Source organism: Balearica regulorum, chromosome 22 (assembly GCF_011004875.1).
Source record: "Balearica regulorum gibbericeps isolate bBalReg1 chromosome 22, bBalReg1.pri, whole genome shotgun sequence".
Lineage (NCBI taxonomy): Eukaryota > Metazoa > Chordata > Aves > Gruiformes > Gruidae > Balearica > Balearica regulorum.
This window is the reverse complement of record NC_046205.1, coordinates 4,238,315-4,265,689: the sequence shown is the minus strand read 5'-3', so window position 1 is coordinate 4,265,689 and position 27,375 is coordinate 4,238,315. Positions and strand designations below refer to the sequence as shown.

Genomic DNA, 27,375 nt, shown 5'->3' with positions numbered 1-27,375 from the left:
GCTTGTCCAAGCTTTAACGCTCTTCCTTTTTTAACACTTAAGATTGACAAAAAAGCCTCCAAGAAGGGCAAACCTTCAAGGAAGGTCTACCTTCAGTATTACCGCAAATCCAGGTTATTCCATCCACAGCTTTGAAACCTAGACCTGACATTTAACAGAGATGAGGGGCAATCTCATTCCTTACCTGTTCTGGATGGAGTTGGCAGCAGCATGCATGGCGGCAGCGGCCGCTTCTTGTGCTTTGCGATTCATGCCACCGGGCGGGGGACACATCCCTGTCCCCACCTGAGGCGGCATGTTTGCCATGTTAGGTCCGTACGGTCTGTTCCCCATGGTTGCATGGCTCATCCGCCCTGGAGGAAGCCCACTGTACGGTGGTACACCAGTTTGGCCGTGCATCTGGCTCCCTGCTCCCATGGGGTTCATGCTTCCTCCCATTCCTGGACTGGGGTAGTTGGCATTGGACATAGCATTGTAGTTTGGCTGCCTGGGATAACCTCCTAAGGAGATAAAAAGGGGAAGAACAACATCATTCAACTAGTTAGTTTATGAATCACCATAAAAATCTTCTATCAGCAAATATTTAAAGATCACTAACAGAGATGAGGGGGAGTGTTAACACCTCAACAAAAAGTCAAAGTACTTGGATATAAGCCACATAAAATGTGTTTTGACATAGCCAAGTAACAACATCGATTCAAAAGCTGCCTGAAACTCTCCCAAACCTCAACCGAGCAGTGTGAGCTAAATGGTCTAGGATGGGATGTAAAAAAACTCACTTAACCCTTTCCAAAACATGTAACACTCAATTTTCCTCCCCTCCAAGGAGAGCGGGCCCTTCTTCTCTACTACGCTGGATGCACGACCTACATCTTTTTAAACAAGGAGGAAGGATCCTACATTGAGAAGTACAACTAGCCCTGAAAGCATCATATTTCATCAATCTCACCACGAACAACGCACAGTTCCTTCCAGTTCACGAGCAGCACACTGTTTTGCACTACCCACACATTAAGATGGGACAAATAGAAACAGTTTATCAAAGACAAGATGTTACGATAGAGAGAGGCCTTTTGTATTTGCTGCTTTCAGTTCCCACCTCGAGGAGCTCAGCGTGCCTCACCTTGAGGTCCGTACTGCCCACCCTGGGGTCCGTAGCTTCCCATGGAGTTCTGCTGGTATGGCCCCATTCCAGCGTGCATCTGTCCTCCAGAAGACTGACGGGGAGATAAGGCTGAGCCAGGCTGGGGTGAGCTGTACTGGGGCATCTGAGGATTCCTCTGCATGTAACCTGGTCACCCCGTGAGCAGAGCAGACAATTATTAGTGCAAAGTATCCAGAGGTGCCACTGGACACACATGTTCTTAGGTAACAGCAACCCCTGGGACCCACTAACAAAATCCTTTCAGCAACAGCCTAGACAGATTTTACAGTGGTTGCTATTAAGGAGCCAGTGTTATCTGCTAAGATAACAGATCCAATTTCCTGTTTTAACCAGAAAAAACCCAACACCTTAGTGTCACAGGAGTAGACAGTACAACTCTGCAAACCCTAGGGGCTTTCTGCTGTTGTTGGTTTTTGTTTGCTTGTTTTGTCAGGGTGACAACTACATACCCTCAGCCATGACAGCTGAGATTTTACATGTGTTTTCCCCCACACTAACCTTATTCTCTTAGGGGGAAAAGGCACGCAATATCGTTGCAAGCTTACGGTCATGGACCTCGGACACGCAACATTCACAGAAAAGCTTGTCAAAAGCCAGAGAAAACATCTTACAAGCCAAACTACTAGCTTGGATGGAACATTAAGAGACCAAACCACCAGCAACAGTTGAATTTACTGCAAGGTGCCTAAACACTTGCAGCTTATAAGCCTGGGGCAGCTTTTAAATGCTCCCTCACCATAGAATCCAGGTCATCAGGTCAGGAAGTTTTTAGTTACACATCTAGCTTTATAATTAAATCTTTCAACTTGTGTCACACACCTCGATCTTGCGCTATGCTTGACTGGTTCATGGAAGGATGCATGATACTGTCCGACTGGCCACTGGGCGGTCGGGGCGGCATCTGATTGCCTACACCGCAAAAAGGAGAGTGGTTAATCACAAAAATTGCACACCACAAAACCCAGGATACAAGAGCATTAAATACCAGAACTACAACCAACTTCAGAAGGAGGGTATGTTAGCCACAGTGAAGAAAAACAAGAGCAAGATCAGTCACATTAACCCAGCAAAATGACACTGCTGGTTTACCAGCCATCCCACCCATCCTACTGCATCGTTTAAAAGTTCCTTTAAAGCAAACAAATGAGATCACAGGACCTCAATAACCACATAGAAATGAGATCACAGGACCTCAATAACCACATAGTGCCGACACCAGCCAATTCCTCCCCACTGGCCATTTTAATTCACTCTCCAGCTGCACGAGGCAGCCCCACCAAAAGATCAACACGTGCCGAGTAGCGTTACCTGGTACTGCAGCAGGTGAAAGTGGACCAGAGCGGGACTGAGCAACGCTAGCTGGAGATCCAACTGGGGATGGGGAGGGTCCTCTGATGCCTGGCAGGTGAGGAGAGGTATGTGGAGAGAAAGGAGACTGAGCTGGGTTACTCTGCTCTCCTTGACTGCTGGAAATCCCTGATGTGCTTACTCCAGGACTCAGGGCTCCTTCTGTACCCATGGGTAGATCATCTATTGAACCAGACAGGTCCTGCAATACACAGAGAAACAGATCAGGCAAAAATAAAAAGACACGGGACTGTTCTCTCACATACCACTAAGAAAGAGTGCATTTCTCCCTCAGGCATACTACAAATAGAAATCAATGAACTCTGTTCATGTTACTGTCAGTAACGAAGGCTGCTGCAGACTGAGGTAACTGCCAAATGTCTCTTATCCCGCTGCCTGTCTCTGAACCCAAGAGTTCCCTAGCTGGTTTGCTGAGTGCTTGCCGATGGTCCAAACGACTGGCTAATTCTCCTACTTGCTTCTTTTAATTCATTTTAGAGGCTAGAAATTAAAGAATGCATCAACAATACACACAAAATTGCAAATAGTGGAGACGGTCCACGTGATCATGGCTTGGAAGAGAAACGTGGCTCAGCCTCTGAAAGACAGAAAACAGCCTGCCTCGCCATAATTAATTCATAAACCTCATATGAGCAGGGAAACTACTCACTTGAGATAGATAAAAACAAACTAAACAGAGATTTAAAAGAAAATCATAAAATACTCTTCAGGGTTCCCACTTCCCTTTCTTCAAAGATAGCAGAACTTAGCAGTTACAGTATCAGCCCGTAAAGTTCAGTTTTTCTTTAAGGTAAGGCTAGAAAACACCCTTTCCTACTGCACACATCCAAAAGCACAAAAAGCCTAAGAAAGTTGAAACCTCCAATTGCCACAGGAGCGACTGCAAAGCGACAGCACCAAAAATCAGCCAGCAAGTCTGAAAAATGGGGATACTTCCAAGAAGATGATGTGCGGATCAAACATGCACAATTTTACTAGCTGTCTGATAATAAGGTGCGTTTAGCTACTCAGGCTTGGCCAGGAGTAAATCAGGAACAGTCCAAGACAGAGTAAGTAGTGGTGTGTTTGAACAGAAAGGTGGGAAGTTATAACTATTCCCATGATTAGATTAAAATCTCTGCCAGAGATTCAAAGGGTCACGGCAGGTGAAGTAGCAGCAGACCAAAGCTTACCAGGACTTCACCTATCCTTTGTAAGTCTTTCAGAGCAATCAACCCTGGATCAGAAGTGTTCCAGACTGAGCCCTGAAGGTATTTCAGATCAACTGCCTCTGCACAGAATTCAGCTGACCAGCGTCAATGGAGCCAACCCCATTTAAAACACCATGCAGAAAGGCCAAGCCAACTGATAAATAACTTGGACGCTCTGGTCTCATTTACACCAACTGGATGATGCCTTGTTTAGCAGCAGTTCGGATAACGCTTTCCCAGCTCTGTGCAGTGCGGAAGGACCTCAGACACAAGATACCGCAAACTTATCAGTCTTCAGAAGCAAGCAAGAGCCCTATCACTCTGTAACACCTGTCTGCCAGGTGATGTGTGAAAAGGCTCTGACAGCATGTCCCCATCATCTAAGCTGGAAAACAGCACATCACCACATCCTAGGAGGTGGAAAACTGGAGTTAGGGAAGAATAAAAAACAACCCGGGAGATATCCAACCACCTCATCACACTCGTTGGATAGCCAGTAACATTCAGAAGGACGAAGGGGAGAGTGGGGCATCAGCTGCACCACATTCGGTTGTCTGCTGCAGCAGGGCAATCTTGTCTATTTTAACAGCAGAATGTGATCAAAACACTCCTAACAAATGCTGGCAAATGCTACATTTGAGCTGAAAACGCCAGTCACTTGGTAGGATGACTTAGTGCGTAGCACGTCCTTCCTCCCCTTCCATTACTGCTTCTGTTTGAGAGATCATTTCCTGCACAACAGTCTCAGAGGTATATTTGCTTACTGCTGAAGTATTATCTTCCTGAGATTAAAAAAAAAAAAAAAAAAAAAAAAGCGCTTTGTTTTATTTCAATGAAAGCTAAAAAACTGCAGAAAAAAGCCTAAAAATAGTGTCTAAGAGCTCTTGCAATTTTCACCACCTTCCTATTGTAACATCAAAAGCACTGCTCCTTTATGCAGCTACTTGTTTTTTTCCCCTGGACAACTTTGACAAACCCCACATTCCTACCGCGGAAACCATCTGAAGTGGGAGTAAAGAGACAGTATTTCCAACATTTTGCATTAAAAAGCATCAACCAACACAAACAATCAAGAGCAAAACACTCCTCTCCCTGAGATTCACTGCCTCTAACTTCAGCCACCAGTATAAGATACACATCTAGATTCTCCTCTAAGTCAACAAAAGGATCAGAATGTCCAGAAGCCAATTCAGCCCAACCTAAAAATGGGCAGAAACACTGGTATTTCCCTTAAATACATTAAGGTACTTTTAATCTGAATCACCAAATGCATCCAAACACTGTTTTCATCACCACTGAAATGAAGCTGAAGGCCAAAACTCTTTACAGTTTTAAAATCCCCATCACCGTGAGCTTATGCAGGTACGGCATTTCAGAGCAGTTAAACCTCCAGACCCGAGGGGCAGAGCCTATAGCTACCCAGAGGAAAGATTTTTAGGCTCAAAGGAAAAAAAACCACATTCTAAACATACACCTGAGACAAAATACTGGCACGAAAGGACAGATACAGAGCAAGTGTGCAAGGCGAAATGTGAGTTTCCTTCCGTTATCAGAGTGTGACATGCTTCTCCAAGAGGCAAAAGAGAAGGTTTGAGATCTGAGGAGGTCACTGTCAGATGGCTACATGGCACAAGCACTATTCGTACATAAACTGGGCAGACTAAGAGGATATGACTTGGTAAAGCCAGGCACGAAAATATCTGCAAGACATAAAATGAAGCAATGTTAAAAACTGTTTGAAAATTAACTCCTAAGTAACTCAATAACAATCTTTAAAGCTGATGCCTTCGACCTGCCTATGCATCAAAGCTTAACCTAAGTACTGCAAGTCATTTAAAAACGTTCAGTTTTAATTAAGCAGGTTAATACAGGGTTGCTTTAGACGTGTGAGCGAGGGCCCCTCTGCATTGCTAGCATACCATCACGGACCTCACATGTAGGAAAAGTTGGCCTTCTAGCTATAGGGCTGTGGATCAGGCTCTCAGATCATCAGTTTAAATAAGTTAAAAGTGAATTACATGTCAGCCTTTCTTGGATGTTAGGACATGAATTGAAACAGGACCGTAAAAATCAAGTAACTCATAAAGTGACTTTCACCTCTCAAGATCTGCAAGTTTTATGATTTCCAACAATAAAGTCATTTCCCAGCAAAGAAACACTCTGCCAGCACAGCAGCATTTTCTGAGTGTGTTATCCAGCAGGACTAAGTTTCTCAGAAGTGCGACTCCTGCAAGGGGAAGGAGAGCAGCAAGGACTGGAATGCCTAAGTGCAAGCAGCTAATCAGTAAAGAGCTGTTTTCCACCTATCAAGTTATTTTCTCAGGATGCCAACCATCAAGGCACAGAGTGTTGGGTTGTTGCTTTTTATTTTTTTTTTTTTTTTAAACTAAACCTAAAGGACATCCTCCAGCTCTGATATCCCATTTACTTAAGTGCACCACAAACTAGGGGGAAAAAGAAATCTCTCAATCTCTCTACAGATCGTTTTAAGGACGGCCATAGCAGAGAAGCCTTTAAAAAAAAAAAAAAAAGAAAAAAAAAGAAAAGAAAATCTCATTGAAATAACAGAGACCTGCTGCTGTCAGTGGGTTCTGGATCAAGCCCAAGACGAGAGGGCCAGTGAGGTTTTATTTGCCTCCCACAGAGCATCAGAAGGAGACCTGGAAATCACAGCAGCACCAGGAGAAGGGCTCTCCCCTTCCCTCCTCCCGCCAGCACAGCCAATCGAGCCGAGACAGGAGGTGAGGCTCGACAGCAGTAACTCTGCCAACTTGAAGGAAACGTCAGGGTCTGGAGAATTTCCTCACGTGTTTCCAATGTGTTTTTTTATGCATTTTATTGCTCATCTGCCATGCAGATCAAAAACGCTGGAGGGATTCCAACTATTTCACACAGAATCTCACACTCCAGGCTGGCTGCAGCCCCAAAGCCTGAGTTTCTTCACTTGAAATACTGCCCAGTGTTATTTTGGGATGTGACCTGATAGCGGAAGCCCACAGGGACCCTGAAACGATAACTGTTCCAGCTGCGATTGGTTGCCCAACCCTTGCCGATGCCAGCATGGGTTTGTCAGTACTGCTGACAAACAAGGACTCAGCAGCTAACACCTTCTTTTCACACCACAACAAAACCATGCCTGAAATCACACAATCTGGTACCCAAAGGAGGGGGCAGAGGAGTTCATCTATCTCAGGGAAAGGGTTGCAAGTCCTGGCATGACCAACACAAGGGAGCTGGTTAGTTTATGCTGGAAAAGACAAGGTTTTCTTTTATCTGAAAAGAGGAACCACCATTTCACTATCTGATACAAGCTCATTTGTTAAACAAACATAAAGATGAAACAAGAAATACTTAAGATCAAGGTAACAAAACTCCAGAGGAGAGGAGATTCAAAGCTCTGCTCTGGCCCATCCCACTGATCTGGAAGAGCAGGAAGACTGACCAGAAAGCAAATTGATCTCCTCGCTGGAGACGGCAGCCTTCCCCTACTACTCCCCAGCCCATCCCCAGCGTAAGTGGGTATGGAAAGTGTGGGGGAAGAGGGAAGGAGCGCAGTCGACTGTAATGATTGTAGGCACTATCAGATCACTAGATAGCACTCAAGGAAATTATGATCTGGAGATGAGCACATGGTGGAGCTTATAAATTCTGTAAGGCCAGTTGTTTCCATAAAGATGCTTCCAAGCAAGACCAAAGAACAATGGCTAAATTTATTCCCTGATTCTTTCTGAAAGGAAAAAAGCCTCTTCATTGCTTCTGACTAATTGAAATACCTACTTTCTATTACAATTTCATTTTCTCTGCTGTTTCTTTTCCACTCATTCAAGAACTATCAACACTTAAAAATCACAAGCTTGTCCTTTCCTTCCCCTTTATTTCCACACCCAAAATACCTCAAAACCTCTCTATCATGAAAATTACACTGCTGACTGGCAAGCTAGGATCTCCCTGCTATTTTGGGGAAATGGATAGACTCATTCCTCCTTCCACAGTACAGACAACCAAGTCTTGCATCTTATGCTTCACAAAGCACTCTATCTCGTAACACAACGTGGCCTGGAGACCTCCCCGTGCCCCGTTTACATCAGACTTACATATTTGTATCACATCCAAGGAGACGCCTCGCAAAGCTGACTTGAGATTCCCACAGATGTGATGGAAGGGTCTGGAGAGGACTCTGCCTTCCTACTTACTGCATGCCTCTTCCAGATTGCTTCCCCAGCAGAAACCAGAAGTCGGAGCTGGGGAACACAACTTAAGCTACAGTAGAAATCCAGTCGATGCTTTTCATCTAGAGAGAGTCATAACCTACTGTCTCCAAAGTTTTTTTCTTGCTGACAAGTCAAAGAGTCAGAATGGAGTTTTCCAGCATCCGAGCTGGTCCAGCTTAGCGGAGGCCCACGCTCCTGCAAGCCCTGCATCACCACCAGCTGAATTTCACCTGCCATGCTTTAAAATTCTGACAAAACCCATCAGCAGGTACCACCAGAGACACAAAACCCACTGAGCACTCGCTCTCGGCGTTTGTTAGGCAGCTGCAGGCTTGCTGAACACCCTGGGCAGGAAGGTAAACTCCTACCATTGCCATGAGAAGAAAGAGAACTATTCCAAATCCAAAGCAGATTTCCAAGTCCTGCCCTATCCCAAAAATATACCAGTTTCCTCAGGGCAGACCACCATTCGCCTCATTCTGCCCTTCTACCACCAGTTATTGCGCAGAAGATAACGAGTCCATCTTTACAGCACCAAAAGCACCTTCTCGATGACGATCAGTCTTGGTGTGCAGTATGGGCCGGACAAAAGCCAAAGCTGTCAGTTTAACTGTTATTGATTTTGTGTTCATACACGTGTGGGGAGCATCTCCATTCACATTCCCGAGCTACTCAAGATGACTAAAGACTAATCAAATATAACCAAAGCCCAGCAACACAAGCTGGTGCCCCCTAGACCACATACTGCTCTCCTCCACTGCCACATAGCTCTCACCCCTTACTCTCCACGACGCTGAAAAGTTTGCTTTTAGTTTAACAGGGAAAGAGATGACTTTCTCCTGGCATAAAAAAATAGGGAACGCCCAGGAAGAAGATCACTGCCACACTAGCACAAGCTGCACAGTGCACTTCTGCGTTTTAGGAAAGCTTTTTAAACTCACAGCCTTGCCTCTTCTATCCCCCTTCAAAATGGGACAAGATCAGCAATTGGAAGGAACAAAGGGATTTAATTAAGCAATGAAATCACTGGGTTTGGCCCCTCAGATACATCCCTGGAAGGAAGGGACCTCTGGTCTGAGCAAGGACCACATGTGAGCAACTACAAACTAGACAGTTCTCTGGTTCTGCAGCAAGCTCTTTTGGAGGAAAACCCAAGATCCTGGTTACAAAACTAAGCATGCATAAAAACATTCAGGACCTATTACATGCCACTTACTCATTCAAGCAGTCCTTATGAAATAAGGAAATAAGTGCTAGACTTTTACTACTTCAAGGGAAAAACACCTGCCCACTAAAACAAATATCACGAAGGTAACACTATCAAGGCTTCAGCCTCTGCTAGCTGGAGTCCATATTCCCTTCCCTTACGAGGAGTTTAAGCTCCTCTCAGGCATCAATGCTGACAATTACAAACCTAAGATGGGGACTAGAACATGCAAGAGAGATTCGTGCAGTTTCCTTGCTCAAAAAAGAAGCTGAAAAGCTCATTCTTCCAGGCTGGCTTTAGACAAACTGATAGGAGCTGCTGGCTCTAGCTGCACTGCAGGAAAAAGAACATTTGGAAAGGAGGCTGGCAGGAGGAGGGGCTCGGTGTCACACAAGAAATTTTACTCTGATTGCAAAAATAAGCTGCTGTTTTAATCCACCTCAGTAAATCTAGGTGAGTCTGGTCTTTTGGCAGAAAGCAGGTACAAAATAAAAAGGGAGGACGATAGACGGAAGTGTTGCTGGCTTTACTACATTCCTGCAACGGGAGACCTTGCAAAACAGCCAGCACAGCTACTGCAGCAGCCATTGATTTTTCAGAGGTCGATACTCCACTCCCACAGATCTACTCGGCAGGAGCTTTAATCACATCTACTGCTCCTACCCTTGCCACCCCTCATTCTCTTTCCCCTCCAAATAAAATTTAAAAAAAAAAAAAAAAAAGGAAAAAAAGATGGGAGGAGTGAGAAGGGGGGCTTTCCTCCCCCTCCAAACACTGAGCAGACACAAATTTCATATTCTCAGTCTTTGGAGAGATTCAAAAGCTGTAGTTGCAGCACCAAGTATAGGAGGAGTAACATGATTCATCCACAGAACAAGATGTCGCTGAAGAGAAAGCCCACCATGCGGAAGGCCAGCATTCCCACCTGGGGAGCGCTGGGTGCTGAGCTCTTCTGCGGGACCCTGGGAAATGCAGCAGCAAAACTCTCCACAAGAGTTTCTGTTTAACCCTTTGAAAGCAACTCAGCTTCTAAAAAGTACTCCCAGGTTTAGTTAAACATTGGTAAAACATAAAGTGTTCAAAGCAGCAGTGGTAAATGCTCAAGTTTTGCCTGACAGAGTAGCGTCACTTTGGCGAACACAGAGGTTGGCCCAGGCACCCAGCAGCAGCGTTGCCACACGAAAGGGTAAAACCTCCAGCTTCAACAGCAACACTAAAACAAACTGCAGGAAAGAAGCACGGAGGAGCCCAGGCACAATGAGCAGCAGTATCAGAGGATGGTCTTAGCAACACGGATTTTTTTGAGGGTGGTGGGGATGCAGGGGGAGCGAGAATATCAATCAGAAAGGCTGGTCTGACACCAGGCCTTGGGAAGGCAAATGCAAGTGAGAAACTAGTCCGGGCACCTGTTTATTTAAAGAGCTTTTGGTTTTCTTCCAGAGGTTTTTAAGTCAGCTACTTCAGCCCAAAGACAACTCCCCAATCACGTAAAACACTACATCACCTAAGAGGCAGGAAGCTACCCTCTTATTGCCAGCCGTAAGGATATTCCAAATCCCCAGCAGCGCTTCCTCTGGAAGGCGCTTTCCAGTCTCCAATGTGTTCAATTTAGACTCCAAAGCATTTAGTCATCTCAGCATGTGATTATGCCACCATGCCAACCACACGAGTTAGGGTGGGCAAAGAAATGCAGCAAAGGCAGGAGTTCGAAATAATTAAAAAATTAAAAAGGCCCCTGTTCAGGCCAACACTTTGGATTTTAAGACAACTCAGCTTTTAGTATTATTATCGGCCTCTTTGAAACCATTAAGAGTGACAGAATCAATTTCTACAAAGGCAGAAGGAAGGAAGATTTTAGGAGAGAACAAGATTTCTAAGGCATCAGGTATTTGAAGGCCTGATGAACCCGGTGGTCCTCTTGCTGGAAAAAGCTGCTGAAGAGGCAGCAGAAAGCTGACAGCTCCTACCCAAAGTCCGTCGTTCCTGTGGGGAGGCAGCGATGGAGTGACATGAGGGGCTATACGTCTGAGCCCCCTGACGCTGCCAGCTCGGGCGTCTCCAGAGAAACCACTTCCATCCAGGCAAGAACCTGTCTGCAATAGTGCACCCAGGTACCGCTGATCCGGGTGGGACAGAGAAACTGAAGACATGTTTGGAAAGAATCAAGGAAATTCTCCTCTCGCCCCGGCTCAGAGCAGCGAGTGCGCACGGGAAGAGGTAACGTAACCATGGAAACGTGGCCCAGGCCAGATGCTGACGTACAACCCTTGGGGTCAGGGTGCCAGAACAGTCAATTCCTAGAGATGTCACTTCTTGTCATTTCAGGAAATTCAACTTCTTTTTTTTTTTCTTTTTTTTTTTTTTTTTTTTTAAATAAAGGATTGTATTTGCCTGGGTAAGACTCAATTCAAAACTATAATAAAAACAAATTACACAACTCCTCCACCAATTACCAGGCCTTGTTTGAAATCACGACCCGAACCTTGTACCCACGAGGGTGTGGGCACAAGCCCATCCGAGCAGCGTGGCCGCTGCACCAAGGGAGCAGAGCAGCAGACCGAGCCTTGGGCCCCTGCCATGCCCCACATTTGAGCGCCATGTGGAAAGAGTTTTCTTTACAGCATTTATGATCGTGCACGTCTCCAAGACAAGTCAATCCAGCATGCCAAAAGGACATTAACAGGAAAATGATTCCTGTAAACTGAAAGCTCAGGTGTGGCAGCATTTACAACGCGTGCAGCGCTGTCAGCTGAAGTTAAACACCTTCATTTATCCCTGCAGCCGCTCCACGCAGAAGATAAAGGTCACACCAACATGGAATCTCCCTCTCCTGCATGGCGTGGGACCTCTGGCAGGGTTAAGTTTTGATGGAAAGGGAAGAGGATGAGGCTAGTACGTCCAACATCAGACCAACAAGAGGCTTCCGCACATTTTAAAGGGTCTCCAATGACAGCAAGTCAGCAGCAAAAAGGAAGTGAACAACTGATTTCCCTGCCCCACAACAACGAGCTTCTTGACAGCGTGTTTAAAAGCAGAGGGTCACCCCGTGAGTCGTGCGCTCCAGCAGTTATGGCGCAAGGAGCAGCTCCGTATGTTCAGGCTGCGGCAGCGCAGGGGATGCGTGTGACAGAGCACAGACTATTGTTCGGGATCCAAGACCAGAACTGGTCATCCTACAGCAATTTCCTGATTAAACACTGACCCGCCTAGTCACTCTGGACAGGCCTAAAAGAACAAGACCCCATCTCTCTCCCGAGCGAGCTGCCAGCCGTCCCTGCCGCCCACCTCCGTGCGGAGGTCGCCGTCTCCTCTTTCAGTTGGGTCCGTAACCGAAATCGCTCCTAAGAAAACGAAAGGCTGGGGGTTAGGGGAATCTGTGCGAGGCGTGCAGGCAGGAAGCAGAGCAGAGCCGCTCGCGACCAGAATAGAAACAGGAAACGAGCCCGGCATCGAGCATAGCTCAGCCCCGCTGCCAGCGCAGGCTCCGGCGAAGCTGCATCAGTGGCTCCGTGCAGCATCATCTTGAAAGGGACGCTTATTGGCAGCGGAGGCGAAGGGCTCCACACAGCCCGGAGTGATGCAGCGCGGGGTGGGGAGTTTCCTCCCGAGCACCAGGTCGGATTAGCTCAGTTCAAACCCAGAGGAAGGGGTGGGAGGAGAGAAAATTGCCACATGGACAAATAGCTGAGCAACCCTGAGAAGCAGGTCACAGGCGTGAAACATGTCACTGGAGTGGCTGGAAGACTGGGGTAGCTTTGCGAGTGGCACTCCACAGCTATAGAGATTATTAGCAAAATAAAAAAAATTAAAATAATTAAAGAAAGAAAAAAAAAAGGCACAGCCTTCTCAAGAAACCACACAGAAATGACAGCCACAATCGCACACCAAGAAAAGCATAGGCAGAGGAGTCTTGGTCAGGAAAAAAAAAGTTTTCATCTCCCCACATCCCCATAACTTGGGATAGAAACCTTCATATCGACATTAACTGGAATGCACCGATCTCTCTAATAGCAGTGTTTCAGGTATCGTGCTCCTCGGGGCAAGCCTTCAGGTGCTGGTGTGTTTATCTGCACATCTGCTGTGATGCCCAGGCACCGAAGCATGCAGCTACCCTGCTTTGAAATGCATACATCACTAATCCCTCTCTTAAGGCAAGCAATAAGACAAGCTCAAAAGGCCAAATACAAACCAAACAGAAGCAGGAAGTCCCATATGGAAAAAGAAAAAAAGAAAGGAAGAAAAAAAAGAGCCTGAAGTGACCAGCAAGTTCCACTATAAAAGGTTCTTTTCCCCTCTCCCAAAAGAAATTGTCAAAATGATTCATTTTGAGCTCAAAGAATTTTTAAGAAAACATTCATTTCCTGGGCTGCACCTCCCTGCCCATCCATGACAGCTTTCAGACAGTTTTTCGCTGCATTTCAGCCTGTTGCACTGATTATTTCCAGGTCAGGGGACGCAGCTGACAGAGCTCAACTTTATTCCACTTCAAGTACCTAGAGAGTGCAAGTTGAAATGACCGCTTCATAAGAATGGAAAATCCAAACAGTGCTTCCCTGGCAACCTCCAGTGTCCAAATTCAGAAACTACTTAAGAAAGGAAGAGGTAATCAAACAAAAATACCCCACAACTGCCGTGGATATTCACAGAAGGGTTCTTTTTGCACAAGCAAAACGTCAGCAGTCTCATTCCTCTCCCCTCCCCACAAAACCTGATTTTGCTAAATCTGCAAAGACCCAAGACCAAAACACACATTCAGAAGTTAAACGTGGATCAGGAATATCTTTTCCCTTGGTTATATTCCTTTCTGCCATTGACAAGACACTTTTCAGATCTAAAGTCAGAGATGAACCAAAGTGAAATGCAGCCAAATAAGCAAAACAGTTTTCCGATAGTGCAAAATATTGAGATTAAAACGGATTTCCATGCCACATCAAGATGAAAGTAAGTTGCCCAGAAAAGGGATGGGGTTTCTCCCTCAGGCTATGCAGTACACTGACCAAAACAAACTGAAGACATTCTGGGATGGGAATTCTGAAACTTCTGTCCAAGCTGTCCCAGTCTGCTTCATTACGTGTTTGCTGTGACAAAAACTCAAATGCAACCTTGCTATTTCAGGCCCTCCAAAACTTTGCCAGTATTTGTCCTCCTAGTTCAGCCAGAAGTCCCACCCCATGCAGAACCTTTCCTAGCGAAGCACTGCTGAAAACAGTACCTCTCACAACAGTTTTGGCTTCCACGAATAGGAAAGTTTCACTGAAGAAATCCCAGGAGGTCTACTGAAAAGCAAATACAAGCCAATATATACTGGTATCAAATCAGTTTTGCTGTATAAATGGCTTTTGGGGCCAACCTGGAAGTCCTAACACCACAGGTATCAATTTCTGTGGTTGGGAAGGTACGAACAGCCAGGTATGGCAACCACTGCCTCAATGGTCTACTCCACATCCATCTCAAAAACATCAGGAACTTGCACTCAACTCCTCCAAAGCAGCCCATAAGACAGAGATTGGGGCATGATAACAATCTGTTGCACGTTCCGTAATGAGATACAAAAATTTCTCCCAACAAGCCTAAAACTCCAGAGAATTTTGCCGCAGAACTCATTTGCAATCCAAACCCAAATGGATGTCCTAGCACCTCTTCGCTTCCCCTGTACTTGCTACCAGCACCTTCCATGTGTAAGCAGAAGGTAATTAATAGCTGAAAATATTTGACTCCTACAGACTCGGAATCCAAGCTTCAAAAGGTAAAGACACTGAATAAACTGGATACAACTTGCCAGGAAGAATTCTGTGCTAAGGAGAAGAGTCTTGGGAATCTCCTGGGAGAAACAGATTTATACTAAGGATCACTATTCCTCTATTACACCCAGACACAAAAAACTACACTTCACTTCTCCCATACGCGACAGCAATCTAAGTTTAGTTTAGCCGCAATCCTGACAGAGCCTCCCTAGGGAAGCAGCAAATTCTTCAGAGAAATTCTTCACCTAGCCTGCTACAGGGGAAGAAAAAAAAAAAAAAAGAAAAAAGAAAAAAAAAAGAAAAAAAAAAGAAAAAAAAAGAAAAAAAAAGAAAAAAGAAAAAAAAAAAAAGACTACCAGCCGGGACACTCACAGGGAGGAATTGCTCTTTAAAAGGCATCAGTGAGTTCAAGTTAGCAGCAGCATTCTCCCCCAAAGTACAGCAAGTATAGTCTTCAGAAAGGGAAGAACAAACCAGTAAATACTTCAGAACAGCCTATAACACAAGCAGAAATGGAAGACCAGACATTTTGCTTCTTGCAGATGAGCAGAGAAAGCATTAGAGAAATCAGTAATTTGACTCTTCTGCTGTTAAAAGTCCGAGTACGGAAATATCATCGGGAAAAAGTTTAGTTAGTGACACAAAGATCATTATCGGGAAGATATCTTGAAGACCCTCACCCAGAATGATCGACACGACATTTCTCAGGCAGATCCTAACAAAGCCAGCAAGAACTCACAGGAGTTGAACAACTTGACAACGTCACCATTTAGGAGATCATCACCTCCTGAAATTGCGATAGGATCGGCTGATTCTCCCCTTTATTGCTTAAAATTCCAACATTAATGTTGATGTACAATATTAATGTGTAAAGGCCAAAGACCCATAAAGGCACCAGGTACATAAATTTAACACTTCATAATTACCTAAAAAGCAGCAACCTCCTTTTCCTGCTGGAGCTGATCTATGTTTAATTAAAGATGAAGCATGGCACAATTTGCCCCGATTCCAAGACACTCAGTGAGCTATTCCACCCCCCACTGCAGCTTGGAAAAGGGCTCAGAACTCCACAAAAAAAATTAAAAGCCCACAAACTAACTATGCTTCTGTAAGTCATACATAATGGCAAAACAGGGATCCAGGAATCCTCCCGAGTAGGATAAAACTTTCTAAAACAGACAGATCAAGCAATATAAGGAAGATAAAAAGAAATTGATAGCACCCTTTCACGCAGCTCTTTTGTTTCTAAGCATCCCCAGGCCAAACTTCTCGCAAGAGATTGATCACTGAAACAAAGAGTTGGCTCCCGTACACCTCAGCGGTCCTCCCTTTAAACCATTCCGCAATATCACCAGCTGATGCATTTTTAATTTACAGACAAGGGTGCTGGTCTTGTCCTACAAGATCCTAGCTAGAGGACAAAGAACAACGAAACACGTACAAGAATAAGGGTGAGTTTCTGCAGGGAGTCTCGCTTTTTTTAGTTTTTGTTAACTAAGGAAGAGAAGGCCCAAAAATACACTGGGGTTGGGGGTAAGTTGAGGACTGCTTGACTTCTTAAATGCAAATTATTTAGTGATAAAGTCAGGAAAACAAAATTACTATAAAATCTGTTTAAAACAGAAACAAGCTTTATAGCCAGGCAGTTCTAAAAGCTGGACCCATTTTCTGCACCCTGTATTTCTCTTCGGCAAACCTGTGAAGTACCTGATCAGAAACTGGTGCACATTTAAAACTTTTGAACCAGATCAAATTCCCTCATGTCTATGTTCCTTCACTCTTACAGCAGAGACGGGTATCTTTTCTTAAACTGCTTGGGAAAAGGGAAAACTTGAAAGGGGCCAAATACATTTAACCACAAGGTATAAAACAAACTCCCACTTGGTGCTGAGAAGGAGCCACTTCTGCTAAGCAGAGCAACTAATTCCTATAATCTGAGTCAGAGGGCGCTGATTGGTAGGATTCACGAAGGCTCTATCAACAATGCTACTAAACAGGACTTCCCACCGTTCCGAGCTAGAGCAATTTCTTCAATTACTTCAGTGGCTTCACTTTTCCTACATTCTTCGCTAGAAGATGGGTCACATGGAAGAACTTGTGGAGAGGCAGAGTGGAAAGAAAAATGCTATTTAAAAGGATTTTTCCCCAGGCCTCAGAACAAATTAAATCTTTGTAATCAGGGTCCAAAAGGGGAAAGGCGGGGGGGGGAAGGAAAAGAAAGAAAAAAGAAACAACCCACAACTACTCCCATTAGGTGGTCAGAACTAAAATCACTTTGTATTTTGGGTGACAATTTGTACCCACAATCCAAAGGAATTATTTCAAGGGGCTCACAACAAAGCCGTTCTCATTGCTGAGAGCAAAAATAACTTTGCTATATACACAGCTCACTCTCCTCCGGCCAACCCAACTGCAGCTTAGAAAACTGACTTAGCCAGCGGCTAAATAAAAAAATAAAAGCTCACTCACTTCCTACTGCATGAAAATAACTAGCAAAATCAGAACTCAGCAGCTCAAAACTTTTCCTCCAAGTCAGAGGCACAGACCAACTTGTACAAACTAATCTAAACTTTTAACCCTTCTCCATTTTCTTGATGAAGTTTTAACCCAAAGTTAAACTATTCTGGTCCAAAAACTGCTGGAACACTAGGCATTAATCTCGTACCCAACTGTTCACTGTACATACAGCAAGCAGATTTAGAATGCAAAAGAAAATATAATTCTCCATCTGTCAAGGAAGGAACTATCTGTGACTGATCTTCCTCACTCCAGGTACTAATAAACTTGTCTTTTTCACCAACTGTTCAGTCAGATTGGACCAAAGAAGCTTACATCAGCAATGTAAGGATCCAGTGACACAGAAAGGGAACCGTGCTGCCAGTCTGCTAACCACCGGTGCAACAGTGGGCTGAAGGAACAAGAAACCAACCCAAAAATGAGACATTTTCCCCTGAAGGTCAGGGTCTACCCTAACAGCAGTCAGGTATTTCAGACACTGCACATACAAAAAAAAAAAAATTCTTTTAGCTAGACGTGCAGACCAGAGTATTTAGGGTTAAACTTTACTCTCAAATCCATTACTTTTGTAAATTACATTTAATCTCCAGTGGGAAGCCAGAAACTAATGACTTAGTAAAAAGCACAGGCAGCCTCCATCATTCCCATTTCCATGTGGAATACTACCAGTGCTAATTTATCCTGCTGTGCTTCTGATTGCCCTCGCCCCACTCACTTCCAGATCGGCTCACCACTCACCGGCAGGCTAGAAGGTCTGGACTGAAGATTCAAGTTCATATCTTCTTGCCCTTTACTGGAAGCCATTGAGGGAGCAGATGATGCCTGGGACCCAAATGAGTCTTGAGATAACTCCTGAAACATCAAGAAAGACCAAAAAATCCACAAATGGGAATAAAATAAAAGCTCTGCTGGAATCGCTCTGGTATATTCTCACATTGTGGAAGAATCATGTACCCTCGGTGACGTTTGCCCAAAACAGGAAATAAGAGGGCAAAGTGTTTGAGCCAGCACGCCTACTGCTCCGCAGGAGGACAAACACTGCCGGACTGCTACCGAGCATTGGGAGAAGTCATCTAAACCATGACAAAAGAGGAATTCTCTGGCTTTCCCTTATTACAGATCCTGAAGAACAGAGACTGTCCTGGGAGACTGCCCACTTAGCTTCTTCATCTTCTAACATCTTACAATAGCTCTAAGGACTTCATTACACAAACAAGGCAAGTCAATTAAATCTTCAACTTTTCAAAAGCTACCTTCAATGCATTGCAACGTTTGCTGAAAGGTCCCAGCTAGTTTTTCACACAACTATTAAAACACTATTAGGCCTTGCTGAAAATAAATTCATTTTTTAAAAAAAAATCTGCTTCATGATTTTATCTTCAATTCCACATGTTTGCTGCTTTATTCTTCCTCCCTAAAGCCACGTTTTACATTTAAGAGCAAACTCTTCCGTCACCATCTACGTGTCTACTCTGCAAACTGTGTTCTGCTATTGTGCTAAACCAAGCAGCTCTGTAAACCACCTGGAGAACTTCTGCAGACCACAGCGTGAAAACCATTCCTGTACAAAATCCTGTGGACTGGTATTGCCAATCAGCAGCATTTACTCTACACTAGTCTTCAAAACTGCAGTATTAGCACGGCTTAGCGTGTTACCACTGTAGTATCTCTCTGTAAGAGATACAGATCTAGACACAACAGAGAAGGCAACACATCTATTACCCTAATCATTCCAGCCACTGCTGACATGTAGTTCAACCAACTTTACTGCACAAAGAAAAGGATTTGCCCAAGTTTATTTAAAAATCACTTACAGAAGGAAACAAAGCAGGAGAGAGCCTACCTGAGGAGGGGGGAAGCGTTGCTGGGAGTACGCAGACTGCTGCTGCTGCGGCTGTGACGGAGGGTATGAGGATGACTGCTGAGAAAGAGCCGAGGAAGCCGTCTGCTGAGTTTGTTGCTGCTGCTGGTAGGGTGACTGTGACTGCTGCTGTGAGTAGGGAGGCTGACTCTGTTGATGTTGCTGGGCTGTGGACTGCTGTTGAGGATATGGAGTTGGGGACTGCTGATGGGGCGGCTGGGACTGCTGCTGAGAATATGCAGGCTGCGATGTCTGAAGTTGCGGAGCTTGAGACTGAGGCTGTTGCTGCTGCTGATAAGAAGGCTGAGAGTGAGGGGTCTGGGATGGAGGCTGCTGAGAATACGGAGGCTGCGGCTGTTGGGGGTGAGGGCTTTGCTGGTTGTAATATGGAGTCTGGCTTTGCTGCCCATATGCACTGGGGCCCTGCTGTCCATAAGGAGGAATCTACAGGAGAAGAGGACAGAGTTATACTGGTTACGAAGGTATTTTATATACACACACCAAGTAAGATTATGCTCAAGAAAGAAAAAAAGTCAGAGACCTATGCAGAGCAGTTAACTGGGAATGTACTGGAAATGACACTACCTACATACTGCCCAGGCAACAGCAAAAGTCACTTGTGCACGACATTATTCTTAGCAGTTAACATTATTTTAGTAGGCAACGTAACTAAGTTTTTAGGGATCCCTATCTGACCATCCTTCAACAATAGTAACATTGAAAGGAAAGACCGCTTGCTCCAAAAAAGGTGGGAGCCTTTTGAATCCTACAAACAGGAGGAGCCACTTGGATCACGTAATGAGCCAAAACTGACCTGAAGTAATTTCTTCTGTAAGAACAGCCGTGTCTTCAACAGAACACAACAGAAAGAATATCTTGTTCCCCTCACTATTTATTTTTCCCTTGTTTGATTCACTGCTCTGCCATTGCCTCTCTTGGAAGCAAGGACTCCACAGGTCCCTGTACATCGATCACACGTGGATGCTGGTGTGGTGCAACACGTAGCCTGAAGAAATGCCAGTTTACCTAAGCAACTGATTCCAACCTGGTTGAAGGTGGTCCCTTCAGAAGACACAGTACTTTGATGCTCTTCTGCCTGCCCCTGCTGTAAACAGAGACTACAGAAGCTTGGGTGCTCTACCTGCTGTGCATATGAGATGCTGCCCATTGTACTTTGCGTCCTGCTTTGCATTCCCATGGGATATCTCTGGGGAGTTTGTGGCCCATACGGCTGTCCTGGATAGCCATGTCCTTGCTGCGGCCCCGCCTGAGGTCCCTGTTGTTGTGTGTATGGGTTGTTTCCTCCATATGGCTGAGGTCTCATCTTCCCCATCTGATCCATCGGGCTTGAAGGCTGCAAAGCAAGTTACAACACATGATGCACATCCAGCTACGTATAGGAATCATTCACAACTTCCCAAAAACCCCAGAAGAAAACTTCAACAGGTTGGGGCAGAGAAGCAGAAGCTCATCTGTCTCTTCTCAGGTGCTAAACCCTACAGTTATATTCTGAATTACAGCACGATTCCTGCTGCCCTTTCAAACCCAGACGTTTCACAAAGAACAAACCCAATGAGAAGTCGTCATTTTATGCTGACATATCTCCCGTGGCCGGAGGACAGGAAAGAATGGGGGAAAGATCATTAAGAAAGACGAATTATCAGTTCAAGTGGCTTTTCCCCATAGTACGTAGCAGTTTAATGCACAGATATTCCACAACAAGGTAAATTTAGGCTGAAAAATTAAATATTCACAAGAAACACTGCTTCTTTCACATATAACAAGGTCTCCCAAAACACTACAGGCTGTTAATTTACACTTATGCATTTCAATTAATCCATATTGATGTAGTAACACTGGGCAGTGTTACTGACATTCACAGCGCTCAAGACTGCAGTTCTAGTTTTTGGTGGTTTTTTTCTTTTTTAACATGTGCTTTGTGTCTGCTGCCTTTGGTAGAATAAGGGTTTCTAAATCAAATTTCTTCAGATGCATGAAAAAAAAGGTCACCCTTGAAAGTCAGGTCCCCAAGTTTTAGAGCAGACATGATGAGACGAGTGAACAAATGCAACTTTCCTAGGACTTCCTAATCTGTACTACCCCTGCCTGGAGCCGAGACAGAAGAATAACCAATCAAATTTCCTACAAATAATACGAACCTCAAAACAGTCTTTCTACCTAGGCAGTGCTATTCCCACACTAAAGCAAGAACTGCCATCAGCCTGTTTTGGTGTAGTGACCTCTAAATGAATCCCAGGCGCAGTCTTTAACCTCCATCACTTGGACTGAATAAGAATTGTTCACTGATCTCCTGATGACCTAACTAATACCAATTAGATGTTTTCCACCAGATCACCATGACAATGGACTCTCTATTACACCATTCCTTCCTGCAACTAGCCCTAGGGTGGTATTTGTACAGATCCACCCTCTCTTGCTGAGATCAGGTGCTTGAGGAGTGGCACTACAGGCCTGCACAAGCAAATATCGCACAAAGCCAGCTCCTGCTGGAAACCTGAAAGAATCCCAGAGACTAGAACAGTATTTCAGTTATGTTTGCAGAATCCACCCCTCCTAGGAAAAAAAAAGTTCATGCAGTATGCTACACTTCAGAAAATCCTACCCCAACAGCCAGCACAGCTTGAAGTCCCAACACACAGACCCTGAAAACATTTGTTTGACCAGCTGTCTGCTACGTCTTGCCTGCCAGGCAAGCCACACAGCACCGAGCCCACGCCAAAGAGAAGTAAGTAGGGGCGCAACGGGGAGTTAATGGTACTCTTGTGGGGTGATGGGAGCTGGGCCATGGGGAGCGGATTTAATGTAGATGGCAGGAGAAACACCCCGTTTATGGTAAGGGGAGGGGGGGGGGCTACCCACCCAACTGAAATCAGGCTCCCTTAGAGAAATTTGCACAAATACGGCACAAATCAATTAAGAACCAGGTCCAAGTCCCCTCCTCCACTCCAGCTCAGCCCCTGCAAACAGTGTTTGCCGTCCCATGGAAGCTGTTAACAAACGACCACATGCATGGCACCAATGGCACCAGCATGATTCTCTCTATCGAGGCAGATTTTAGAGGCCCTGCCACACTCGACTGTGCTGGATGTTTCCATTTTCATCCATACTCATACTAAAACCATTCTGAAAAAGTTATGTTTTATATTCAGTCTCTCACAGATGCTACTGCTGAGGAGTAACACGGACAGAGGCTGCAGGACCTCAGAGGAGCCCCAGATCCCTGCACTCCTGAATGGCTGTACCCTGCAGACCAACCACGCCATCCACCCACTTGGGGTTTGATACCATGCGCTGAAGAGGCGCGTCCATTCAGGGAGTCAGGGGAAAAAAAAAGGAGGGGGGAAAAAAAAAAAAAAAAGACATCTTGATGGCTGTAGTCTGAATTCCTCAGAGCTCCAGTGACTTACCTCCTGAATGGCAGCACCCATGCGAAGCTTCCCTACACCCTAATGGGTGCAAACTGAGTTTACATCTTTCATGCAATTGTCCCTAACCCTTCCGGAGTCTTGCCTGGTGGACGTCACCTTAGATGACTGACATCTCTTCCCTCCCCACATTATCTTCTTTGCTATGTAAAAACGGTGCCCCCCCGAGTGCTTCCCAGCCCCTAGCTTCTGACAAGTCACCCCCCAAACATACACCTCCTTCCTCCTCCTACCTGATCAAGTGCAACGTCAGGGTTACTGACTAAACATTTCAGCACCTTTTCCGTTTGTTACTTGCTTCCTCCTGGTTGTTACCTCACCTTCGCAACCCGCTAGCAAGGGCGGCTTCTCAAATCCCCTGTTCGGGGATTTTTATTTTTTTTTTCATTTTGATTTTTTTTAAATACACACACACCACATGCTGCCTCCCCTGCACAGATTTTCTTGTCTGCGGTCACCCACAAAGCTAACCATATCTTCAGGAAGGATAGAAACAAGGTGAAGATCCACTTTTCCATGACTCCTACAGGAAGCATGATGACTGTTAAAAAACTTCAAGAAACATTTGGAACTGTTTATGCAGCCATAAAAAAAAAGAGAAAAGAAAAAACCCAACACACAAAACCCAAACATATTTCCAGGATGTGACCAAGTCGTCACCTTGATTGCTCAGCGTAGGAGTATACAACATGCTTCCAAACTGCGCTGCTTTGAACTGCCACTCTTCCACAAGGCCCTAGCACACAGAGGATGCTAAAAACAAACATGAAGAGCATCACTCTAAATTACAGCCTTATAGATAAAATTCTATAAGCAGAAGAAATGTAAACGCCAATTAATCTCTAATGAAGGAACTACTTCATACACACATTCCTGCAAACCAACAGGCTAATTCATGCTCCCTGGGGCTGCCATGTACATCTCAAATACTGCAATGCATTGTTTCCTCCTTCAAAATCTCCCATTAAAGACACACATCTCTCTTGCTGACAGGGCTTTAACTGCTCTCCTCTTAGCAGCGTTGCTCTGGCTTAAAGAGCCTACCACCAGGAAGTCTACTTGAATCTGCTATCTCAATCCTTTTAGGTAATTTAACTACTACAAGAAAAGAACAGTCAAAGTTGAAACGCAGTGAAGTGCGGATCGATCCAAGAGCTCGTGCAAAGACTTTGGGGGGAGAGGAGGTAACACGGCTCCTTTGAACACCCCTATTACACGAGATGGGTAAGCCAAGAGGAAGGGACGCCCATTCGCCTGCAAGAACACTTCAGGATAAATAAGGAAATACCAAACTCCGACTGCAAAAGGCCGGAGATTCTTCTCTGGACCGATACATGGGAAATCCTTTCAATAGGAAACCACAGGAGTAGATTACTGTGATTACACTTCAAAAGCAAAGGCCCTGCCACAGAGAGACATAATTGAGAGAAAGTGTTGCTCCTTGATCACTGAAGTCCAGACCCCCTGCTTACACCTCCTTGCATTCACAGAAATTGCTTCTATTCTCCCTTCAATCTTGTATCTCTGCTGTTTTATAACACTGTTAAGTACCAAAACTTGGGAAAACATAGTCCTGTCACCAGTCAAACTTTCAAAAGCAAAGTTGTTTGGTGTGGTGTGTAATGAAAACGACCATAAGCCGGTGCTCCAGAGAAACTGCTGAGCTTTCAAGAAAATTTAAGATATTTCTAGACTAAGAGCTTGTAACAGCAAGCCCAAAGCGAGCTTAAATTGCAGAGTTCAAAAGCTCTCCAAATCGGTATGTGTAATGTAAAGGATGACAGACCCCTAAAATGAAACGGCATCGTGAAAACCAGCTATTCTTCAAAAACCATGCCAGAGTTGTCCTAAAAAAAAAAAAAAAAAAAAAAAAAAGCTTCTAAGCAGAGAATTCCACAAACAATTCTTTTCAGATTTTGTCCGGTAGAAGAGAATTTGGCCTCTCAAAAGAACAGTTTGGTTAAACTGGAGGGGACTTGCTTAATGGTCCCAGCAGGAAAATGAGTAAAAGGAAGAGGCAAATCCCACTTCGGAAGCAAGAGCCAAACCCTCTGCAGCTGTACAGAAAAATGTAACTCTGACTTTCCCGATTACCTTATTACATATTTGTATTTTATTACGCCAGAGGAAGAAAAGGAAGGAGAGTCATTTGCTAAACTCTCCAGTTTCAAATCAGCATCATTCAATTATTGGCAAACGTGGGTATTTGGCCACAACTGGTTTCCTCAGCTGCCCAAAAAAAAACCTGGAAAGGCCAAAAGAATAATAAAAAAGCCCTAAGCTCTCACCTTGGATCTGAAATCTTTTCCTGACCAGATTTGCTGTCCATTTTTTGTGATAAAAAATAATAAAAAGCATTACTGGCTGTTTAACCGAGAGAAGCCCTAATTGATTCCCACAGTAATTAACCTGCATTTTACCTCGGAGAGTGGTAGTTAAGGAAGTCGGCACTGCTATTTATAACTCATCTCAAATTGAGGGCAGACTGCCTAAAATCTAACACATCCCAGCTGTACTCCTGTTTGAACTGGGGCCAAGGGAATTTTTTAAAGCAATCTTGGCACTGAATGAATGACACCAACAGTATGAGCGCGCGTGTGGTTGTGTTGTGGTGACGTAGCAGTGGAGGTGGAAGGGGAAGGGGGGGCAGCACGCCGTAATCCCTCTCCCAAGCCCACTCGCTGCGCACAGGCTCGGCCCCGGCCGGTACAACACGCTGGAGCCGCCCACCGAGAACCAAACACAGGAAACGTCTTTTCCTGTGGAACGCCTTGAAGTGAGAAGCACATGGCTAATCTGCATAAAAGCAAAGCCACACCACTCCTGCCAGGAAGGTTAGTGCTCGTAATCTCTGGCCATGGAGCTGGCTGCCTGCGAGGACTTGGACCAGCGCCTGATAACCCAGAAAGAGCCGAGAACAGATGGGCAAGGACCCCGGCAGAAACAGCACGGCGCACGTGACTCGCCACATGGCCCCGCGAGCACAAACTATTGTTTGGCTGCTGAGCGCCGGTACAAAGACCAGCCGGACCGGGCCCTGCAAATTCAGCCAGAGGCGGCAGCTGCTCCCCCACCATCGTCAGGCTGGCTGGAGGACGGGGACCGCCGAAGCCTGGGGACCACCGAACCCCGGAGATCTGGAAGTTGCCAAGCTGAGAAGACGTCGACCAGCGCCGGTGCTGGTTAACATCCTTCTGCAGGCTCAGAGAATGAACTGCTCACCTCCCCAAGGCTGAAGTCGGATGGGATCTTACTGAAGTGAAGAAACTAGGTCCAGGTAGAAGAGCATGCTCTTTCCTCGTGTCTCCAACTCCTCGGTACCCAAAGACAAGAGGAAGGAGTCTCTGCAGTTCAGTGAGGTTACAAAGCAGATTGCCATGTTGGCTATAAAAATTATATTAGTGATGGACAGTGCTAGGAAAGGGGAGTAATTTTCTCTAAGAATTAGTCAGCTGGGATCATGGTCATATTGGCTTTAATCATTGAAACCAGGCAAGAGAATAAACCCACCCATGCTCCCCCCAACCTTTCTGAGCCATTTCTATCAAAATCAGCAACCAGTATGAAGCAGAAAATCAGCAACAGCAGCACCAGCTTAACAGGCTGGTAATACCCACAGTGGCTCATGAAAAAGACCCGGGTTCAAACCCAGCAGCTTTCCCTGCCTGTTTTTTTCCTGTGCCTTCCACCCCACTGAGAAACACCAGCCATGCCAAGGCAGGCAGGGGAACCTCCACACAAGAGTCATGGCAAACAGAGAATCACTCAGGAAAAATACCTGGTATCAAGTGCAAGGCTGCCAAGAGGCTTTATCAGCTGAGCGTTAATGTTCCTAAAAAGCAGAGAGGCTGCACTGACCTTTGCCGTTCCCAGTACGTTCCACGTCCTCTGGGGCTACCAAGAGCTCAGGCTGCCATGAGACACCAAGGCTGGGGCAGGTCTTGGAGGTCCCAACATCCAACACCATTAGCACGCCACATCCACACTGCCTCCAGGGGTGAGCGGATTTGAACTCCCACCTCTAAGGCCTCTCCCTAGACTAAACCTCTGCCACATTTTCAAGTTCAAAGGGCACTATCAGAGTTACACTGCCTGCAGCATCAAGGCACCAGTGCCTTGGTCCACACAAACTCTATTTTCCGCGTACTCACCAGCATTAAGCTGTATTAGGTGTGACGGTACCCACACATAAAGCACAGATACTCACGAACACGTATGAAAACGCAGGAGGGATTGCCCCAACGTGGTGCGAAGCCTTGGGACCCATCAGTACCAAGCAGGCTCTTGACGATTCACACCCACCGAAAGACTGACAGAAGCAGGCAGTTGCTCCCTCGGAACATCATCCAACCACAGCGACATTATGATGTCACTGAGAAAACAGAAGTCACGGGGACGGGGGGAACACAGTGATATCCAACAGGCAACACAAGATGCTTCAGCAAACCCCACTTTCAGCCAGTCACTCTTATGCCTCAAGTTTGCAATTCAGACGCTTTCAGGCCTGTCCAGATCTCCTGACACTCCACGCACAAGCTACTCCAATCCCTCCGTAACCAGTCTAGAGAGTTCAAGCTGAGAAACGAGCACAAACTAACAACTGTCCTCCTTCGTGGGCAAACACAGTTCATCTTCCAGAGATGAACACTTTCATCTGATCTATTTA

The 27,375-nt window shown here is 45.4% G+C and overlaps 1 protein-coding gene across 4 annotated transcripts in view; it reads right to left on the bottom strand.

The window, feature by feature from the left end:
- ARID1A (AT-rich interaction domain 1A) overlaps window positions 1–27,375 on the bottom strand; it is a 62,039-nt gene that overhangs the window by 16,692 nt on the left and 17,972 nt on the right. For all 4 annotated transcript variants that reach the window (XM_075774066.1, XM_075774065.1, XM_075774063.1 and 1 more), the window contains 7 exons: window positions 20,405–20,617; window positions 19,246–19,707; window positions 18,141–18,254; window positions 2,474–2,714; window positions 1,985–2,074; window positions 1,124–1,291; window positions 185–500 (listed from right to left, as the gene is read on the bottom strand). In XM_075774066.1, the coding sequence (XP_075630181.1) occupies window positions 185–500; window positions 1,124–1,291; window positions 1,985–2,074; window positions 2,474–2,714; window positions 18,141–18,254; window positions 19,246–19,707; window positions 20,405–20,617 (1,604 nt within the window). The remainder of the gene's footprint in view (window positions 1–184; window positions 501–1,123; window positions 1,292–1,984; window positions 2,075–2,473; window positions 2,715–18,140; window positions 18,255–19,245; window positions 19,708–20,404; window positions 20,618–27,375) is intronic.